The sequence below is a fragment of the Gallus gallus genome, chromosome 14 (assembly GCF_016699485.2).
Source record: "Gallus gallus isolate bGalGal1 chromosome 14, bGalGal1.mat.broiler.GRCg7b, whole genome shotgun sequence".
NCBI lineage: Eukaryota > Metazoa > Chordata > Aves > Galliformes > Phasianidae > Gallus > Gallus gallus.
In genome coordinates this window covers 5,658,610-5,666,268 of record NC_052545.1, presented here as the reverse complement: position 1 = coordinate 5,666,268, position 7,659 = coordinate 5,658,610, and the positions used below count along the sequence as shown (strand labels likewise).

The following is a 7,659-nucleotide window of genomic DNA, read 5'->3' as shown; positions in this document are numbered from 1 at the left end:
TCTGGACAGCTCTGGCAGCACCTCAAGTCATCCTCTGGTTGGAGAAGGTGGTAGGAAGAGATGGTGGAGGAGGAGGAGATGTAACAGAAGTCCTGGCTGCAGGTGGTGTGCAGAAGGCACCATGGGCCGAGGTGCATGGCAGCTGACCTGTGTGCACCCATCACCTCATGCAGTTTAGGGTGGGGTGGGGTGGAGGCATGGAAGGATCCCCAGCCCTGGTGTATAGGGATCAAAGATATGGGGAATGGGTGATGTGGTGTGTTTACATGGAGAAACCATCATTAAAATGTTCCTTCTGCCATTTCTGTGAAGATTTTGGTATGATTTGTCAACTCTGCAGGAAGTGTTCACAGCAAACAGTTCTCAGCAGATGCTTTCCAGGTCCAAAGTGCTTGCAAACACTGATTAGTTACAGTACTGCAGCTTATTAATCACTGCCGTTTCTCATTGCTATAGCTCATGTCAACATTTCAGTGCTTTGTCTGGTGCTTTTTTCCAGCATAATCCACTTATTCAGAGCTGCTCCCTTCCAGCGCGTGGCTCATCCCCACTCCTCCACCAGTGGCTGCTGTGCAGTGCTGGCAGAGGGATTCAAGCTGCAGCCAGAACCTAACATAGCCGCAGTATTGAGGGGCGCAAGTAGCCAAGACTACACGTGGGACAAATCACCACTGTGCAGGGATGGTGCTCATAGTGGTGAAGCAAGCACGGATGGAGGCTGGAGAGGAAGGGGAGAAGGAGCTGCCCCAGCCAGCAGGCAATGGGCACAGCTTGAAGCTGCATGGAGCAGCACAAGGGGAGAACAGTGACAGCGAGCGGTTGAGTGGTGGCACAGGGACAGAGGGAAGCTGGGCAGTCTGCATACTTGAAGGCTGGGACACAGCTGTGGCAGCATAACATCATCTTGGAACTATACCTGTTTAGAGCAAGGGGTGGGGTTGGAGACCAGTTGGAGACCAGTGTTAAACAGTGACATCAGCCTTCCCTCTTCTACAATAATCCAAAAGCCTCTTGAAAATTAACAACCGTATACAAAACTAATCAGCCATCAGAATCCATACGGCAGCCCTGTAACAGCACAGCCCTCACTCCTTCCCTCTCTCACCTCTCCCTACATCATTAGCATCTCCACAGGAGCCTGGCATTAATTCCCCTCAAACTCCGGACTGGAAGCTTTCTGTGCAGAGGGGTGCAAACAGGCAGTGGGTGGGAAGGAGTAGGTGCAGAGGTAACTTTTGCTTCGAACTTCAGCCTCTCCATTAGCGCGAGCTGGAAGCATTTGCTGGTGGGAGAACATTCCTGGTGACAGGTCCTAAAATAATTGTGGAGGTGACATGAGTGAGCGACACTGATAATGAATGCGAGTTGGTGGAGCTGGCATAATTTCCTGCAGAGCTCTGCGGTCCCCAAGGATGCTTTTACGCCCCCACTGGGCCTAATTTAAGAGAAAGTTTGGGAGTTTGACTTCACCCTGAATCTCGCCGTCTTGCTCGAACTTTTCCCATTACTCTGATAAAAGACAAACATTAACTCTCGGCTGATTCCTATTGAGATTTGGCGTCCAACTGTTGTTCAGCCCTCTGGGGAAGCATAACTCTGCAGTGAATCATGCTCAGTGTCGGTGTGGAGGGGAAGAGATGTGCCCTGTCCTCACCCACCGGGGTGACAGCAGAACAGGGACGCATCACTTCGATGGGTCATTTTGCTGATTGCTTTTTGGCAGCTGTGATAGAAATGTTGGGGAGGAATTCAGCCTCCAAAAAACTCAACATGGCCACAGGACTGTATTTTTGAGAGAATTTTAAGAGGTGTCTGTAGCATAGATGGAAACCTCTCTGTGTTTACTGGTGGATGTATTCCAGCTCTGGAGGTTTAGATAAAGACACTGAAGTGCTCTGGGAGGAACAAAGCTCTCTGGGTTTGGAGAAGAGGTAGATCTTTTGACCGAATAAATGGAGGAGACCTTTGGTGTGTGGCTGTGTGGGATTCAGAGATAACACCAGATGCTGTGCTGGGATGGACCATTCCTAGTTTGGGAACCTCCCTGCCTCCCATATTGCAAAGAATTAAGGATTTGGGACACAGGTCCGGACCCAGAGGTGAGGTGCCCACACTGGAGCCATTTGGAGAGCTCATGATCCAGTGTGGTAATCTGGTCCTTTATCATACACCACATAGACATACGTTCCAATCCCTTTTGCATGCCAAACACAAACCTAGCCCAGCAGGAGGCTGTGCCTATTCCTACTCTCAGGACTTTCTGTTGGCTTCCAGTCCTTCTTTTGTGCAACTGGAAACAGGTTTCCCATGACGCTGAGCAGGAAAGCACTTTGTGTTTTGCTAAAGCGGTCAGCTGGTCCATAAGTGAATATCCCTCCAGGCTTTTGCATAACTTTTATGTCCAGACAAGCATCCATACTTCCCTTCTGTGCTAATCCCAGCAAGGACACCCAGCCATCTCCCTCCTGAACTCACCATTATATTTTGCAGTAAGCCAATCTGAGAGGGAAATCCACGTTTCCTTTGAGACCAGTCCTCTGCCCAGCCCGGAGATGGTGCTGCACAGAGAGGTTTTACACGTGTACACACATCACCTTCACACCTTCCCTTTGTATGGGTTCAAACAGCTGAGGCAGCTCCATCCCCTCCTCATCTCCAAAGGGTTTCCATCGCAGAAATCACTGCCAAAACTAAAGTTCTAAGGTTGTGATTCTACATTTTAGAAGCCTTCTCGGAGCGTCAAAACTGCCCAACATCATTTTGCAAATAATTTAAAGTTCTTCCCTAAACTAATTTAAACGCTTACTAATTGTCTGACCTTCCTGTTTTCATCTAGGAGTTAATTTTATGATCAGAATTACAAGCTACCCCCTACTTTTCTTTTATGTATGTTTTCTCTAAAAGCATCATAATTAGAGATGCTCGGCTTTAACGCCTCCGGATTTTTGCAAATGAATGATGCCTCCGTAATGAATGACATAGTAATCATGATATCAGCCTTCATCATTTTTAGACAAACTGCAACGAAATGATTACACGCTCCATTTGTGGAGCCCTCAGTGTAAAGTATGGATGGCTTAGAACTAATTCATTTCATTTTAGATATGAACATCCTATATGTATCACAAATATCTGAATTAGAGATAGTGTTATCAGAAAGAGTATTGCTGAGGGCTACGTTCTTCATTTTTCATTTGCACATGTCATTGCTTAATAGAATTCACAGAGCCTCAGGAGCCATTGCTTTTGCTCATCACTGGCTGGGATAAACACAGTTAATACATTTGATATTTTCTTGCTGTCTCATGGAATTCAGCAGCAACAGAGGAACAGCACTCACTTGGTGCCGGCATAGGCGGCTCCAAGCGGACGCTGCGGCTCGTGGACTGCAGGAGGATTTCCAGCTCTTCCTGCAAACCTCAGAAATATTATAGATCTTGGTTCCCCTCTAGTGGCATATCTAAAAAAGACATTGCATAGCCCAGCTGCTTCCACAGGGTCAGACCTACTTCCTTCATGGGTAAGGAGTTCAGTGCCTGCTTGTGCCAGAGGCAGTGACAGCTTGGCTGGGATGAGCACAGAGGTCATGCTGCAGGGCTGGGAGAGATTTGCTGTCATCCACTGTGACATGAAACCAGAAGTCATCTGGAGCCATAGAATCATAGAATCACTCAGGTTGGAAAAGATCTCTCCGATCCCCACGTCCAATCCCACCCCATCCCACCGTGCCCACTGATCACCTCCTTCAGTGCCACATCTCCACAGTCCTTGAACACCCCAAGGGATGGTGATCACATCACCTCTCTGGGCAGCAGTGCCAGTGCCCAACCGCTCTTTTGGAGTAGAAACATTTCCCAATACCCAACTTGAACCTCCCATGATACAACGTGAGGCCATTCCCTCTCATTCTATTTCTGTTACCTGGAAGCAAAGGCTGACTCCAACCTCGCCACAGCCTCCTTTCAGGGAGTTGTAGAGAGCCATAACGTCTTCCCCGAGCCTCATCTGTTCCAGAATCCTCTTCTTCAGCCCACAAAGAGGAGTTGTTAACGGGAACACAGAGAATGAGCATCACCTGCACTACAGTGATGCTGGGAGGGCAACAGAGTGCTTCACAGCATGGGAAAAATGGCCTGAGAAGCTCCTGGGGAATGCTTTGCCGAAGGAAAACTATTCTCAAATGGAAGTGGGGATGTGTCCTCAGTACCATTCAGTTCAGCCCTGGGTCCTCAGTGCCAACAAGCAGGAATTTGACACCGAACATTTGGGACTTTCAGAGCACACATCCCCAGATCTGTGTAACCCTCCCTGCCAGCCCTCCAGGTGATGGCACAGGCACTGTCTTTAAAGCTGCAGGGAGGAAAAAAAACCAACACAAAATAACATCTCTTTTTCTTGGCTCCGTGCTCTGTATCTATGGAATACTTCATCACCATCATCATCATAGCTGGAGATTGGGGCCATGCTCCAGCCTACAGCGCACTGCTCCCTCCCAGCAGTGTCCCCTGGTGGTGCAGGTATGGAAGGTGTCCGTCTGTCTTCCCAGCGTGCAATAAGACGTAGTTAAAAGGTAATTTAGGGCCTCCAAGGATTCTTCCAGGAGCGCACCCCACTCGTAGAGCTTTGCCCAACAGCTTTTCTGATCTTTGCCCGTTGTGAGCTTTCAAAGCGAACTCTTAAATTAAAAATCAGGCAAGTTTTAAGTCAGTATTGTTTGGAATGTTTCATGCTGCTAACGTCTGCCAGCTGCTATTACAACGGGAGATGAAGTTCATCCCGAATATGGTTTCTTATTATTTTTTGGTACATTTTATTGGAAAAAGATATATATATTAAAAAATCCCGGCTCTGATTTCTCCCGTTTCTCCATCACTTCTCACTCTCCTCTTGTGCAGCAGGCAGTCACTGCATCCCTGCTCCCCCCGTCCCACTGGTGGCCGTTGCCTGCAATTACTGAGGAAGAAATAACGACAACAGTGTGGCCAAGGAGGAAATACCCCGATACAGATAATATTAGGTTAGAGCACTGGGGGAAAATGTTACGAGAGCCTCACCAAGTGATTATTACCCCGTTTTGGAAGAGAGTTTATTGCACTTTATTACCAGCGTGCTGCACTTTGCACAGAAGCATTGGTGGGACGGGGAACAGCTTAATGCCCTGCAGAGCTGTATGGGCTGGGAAAGCTGCAGGGCTGTGCATTTTGAAGGCAACCCCATCTCCCAAATGTGTGCATCCATTTTTAATATCTCGGCAGTGACGGGTAGGTGGGAATGGCACATGGCTGCTCTGGTCCTGTCCCCAGGGGCTGCTGTGGAGTGATTGTCACAGCGCTTTGCTGAGGATGCTGTGTGCAGAATAAAATCAATGCGGTGCAGAATAAATCTTCATTGCACCGCAGCTCTGCCCTGTGAGAGGGAGGAGCACTTTCCCAAAGGTCCGAGCTGAGGTCTCCTTCGTCCATGAACAGCCTTTGATTTCCACCTAATGAGACAAACCCCAGCAGTCTGATGGAATTGCCTAAAAGCACTGAGAAGCAAGCTTTAGGGACGGCAATTGGTGCCCACTCTCTCAAGAGCTGTGCTAGTGACTCCAGGTGATTATTTTGATTATTTCCCCTTCTTGCTGCCAAATTCATCCCTCCTACTTTGTGCAATTGCCTGGTAACTCACCACGATGCTCTCTTTCCCAGGTTTGGTGAGAACTGAAATGATGATAAATAATGATGCTAAAGAAGACAGTGACAAGAACAGCACTGAAAATTTGGGCAGAGCAGTAAATCACACATTCCCTTTTGGAAATGGGAGTGAATGGCTACACAAGGCTAGGTGTTTCTTGGTGGGCTGGCAAGAGCTGATCAGAATCAGACATCTCACAACCAGCAACACTTGTATGTGGTGTGACTCACTGGAGGAAAATTGGAAGTTTCATAGCAATCTTTCCCCATGTTCCTGGACTAACAGAAATATTAGATCTGGTTTTGGAGACTAAAAGTTGGCCCTTTTTGCCTTAGCAATGAGTCCTTACCAAGGATGATCCTGTTGCAATGTTGTTTCTTCTCTGCATGGCCGCGTGCTGCTGGGGAATAACTGCAAAAGGAGAGGGAAGGAAATTTCCCTCAGGAGGACCAACAGGCCCACTGAGGAGCAATGGGACAATTGAGGAGGACCAATAGGTTCACTGAGGAGCAATGGGACCACTGAGGAGGACCAGCAGGCCCACTGATGAGGACCAGGGCTTGCTGGTGGCTGCAGGAAGGTCACCTTCACTGTCCTTCACTGATGGACAGGAGCACAGGAGGGAAGCTGGGGCTCTGCCCACTCTCTGCTGCTCACTCGTAACAAGGAAAGCTGTCCCCAGTCTGCACCTCACCATGCAGGAGCCAGCTTGATTTTCCTCAGGTGAGGATTGATCTTGCCCTGACCTTCAGGCACACAAGCTGTTCCCACAACAAAGGAGCTCCATCTACTCAGCATTGCCACTCCTGCACAGATTGTTGCAGCTGGGCTAGGAAATTTGTCTGTTAAAAGCTTCTTCACCAGCTCTGGAGTCAGCCAGTCTGAGTCCACAGGGTCTTCCCCACTCACATCATTAAAAATATCAAAACAGAGGATTAGGATCTGAGGATCTTTTGGTTTGTCAATTAAAACCAGCAGGATTTGTGCTGCAATCACCAGTCCCATTTCGTGTCCTCATTTCTCCCTCAGAGAAGGTGAAGTCATGTAAAATTCAATACGTGGCCACAGATGCAGGAGCCTGGACGTGAGTGCAGCTCGCGGGGGAATGAAACCCATTGTGATGCGCTCATAGCTGTGTCAGTCGGTTCTGCCCTGCAGCGTGTCTGTCTGGAGGCACATTACGGGAGGGACATGATGCAGGCGGGGGGAACCTGCAGTTATTAGCTGTGGGCACATCCTGTTCTGCTGTCTGGCACTGGGTTTCTAATTAAATAATTGCAATCCTTGTTTCCCCGTCTGAAATAGTGTTCTCTTAATAAATGCAGCTCGCAGGAATTAATTCTGATTCAAGGCTTTTGCGGAGTTAAATATAGAGTCGACCTTCATTATTGCATGGCATTGGAAGTGGGGAGGGGGCAGAAAAAATACAGACTTTATCTTTTTTAACATGCCGTGTTTTTTCTACCTGTCTGGAACATGGTATGTACCTGCCAGGGAAAAAGCTCTTTGCACAATGTACCACTGGGTGCTATGGGGAGCACAGGAGAGCATTATGTGCTTTGCCTTCCATTCTTGAGGACCTCATCTGGGGAAGCACCCAAGGAACATGGACCCTGGAGCACAGTGGAGATGCTGCAAACTTTTCTGAACCCTGAAGCCCACAAGTAGCCAAGAACAGAGCTTTTTTTCTCTCTGTCCTTGACTCAACCCAGTTTCCCTACGCATCTTTGCCATTTTAGGCAGATTCCTGTAAGCTAGAAGCTTTCGCATGTGGTGCAAATCAATACAAAGTGCATGTGACAGCACCCGAGATTCAGGATAAGGCTCAGATCAGATGATAACTGACGTGGACTGAATAAAACATCACAGGCACAACGGCAAGCCCTGTGCTACCCATCTGCCTGCTGCAGCCATCTGCTTGATGTTGGTACAAACTGAGATTGTAACCTCTTTGGGAAAGGAGCCTGACTTGGTTAGACATTG

General features: G+C 48.2%; 1 protein-coding gene across 4 annotated transcripts; it reads right to left on the bottom strand.

Annotated features, from left to right (window-relative positions):
• Positions 1 to 4,804: 4,804 nt before the first annotated feature.
• Positions 4,805 to 6,773, bottom strand: LOC112533445. Of its 4 annotated transcripts, none has more exons than XM_040647635.1 (3): positions 6,371 to 6,773; positions 6,026 to 6,087; positions 4,805 to 4,953 (listed from the first exon to the last, which is right to left on the bottom strand). In XM_040647635.1, the coding sequence occupies exons 1-3, from the start codon at positions 6,679 to 6,681 to the stop codon at positions 4,877 to 4,879; spliced, it is 450 nt and encodes a 149-aa protein (XP_040503569.1). In that variant the 5' UTR covers positions 6,682 to 6,773; the 3' UTR covers positions 4,805 to 4,876. The 4 variants fall into 4 exon arrangements, with proteins under 4 accessions (XP_040503569.1, XP_040503571.1, XP_040503568.1 ...); XM_040647637.1 differs by having other exon boundaries at positions 6,423 to 6,773; XM_040647634.1 differs by lacking the exon at positions 4,805 to 4,953 and adding an exon at positions 5,098 to 5,482.
• Between the last annotated feature and the right edge of the window lie 886 nt (positions 6,774 to 7,659).

What these genes read in the sequence shown, in the direction of transcription:
- LOC112533445 (XM_040647634.1), bottom strand. Translation starts at nt 6,681, where the DNA reads ATGGGACTGGTGATTGCAGCACAAATCCTGCTGGTTTTAATTGACAAA. An exon ending in ATCAAGCTGGCTCCTGCATG is followed by an intron (nt 6,088 to 6,370) that starts GTGAGGTGCAGA and finishes CTCCTTTTGCAG; the next exon opens with TTATTCCCCAGCAGCACGCG. An exon ending in TTGCAACAGGATCATCCTTG is followed by an intron (nt 5,483 to 6,025) that starts GTAAGGACTCAT and finishes TTGTCTCATTAG; the next exon opens with GTGGAAATCAAAGGCTGTTC.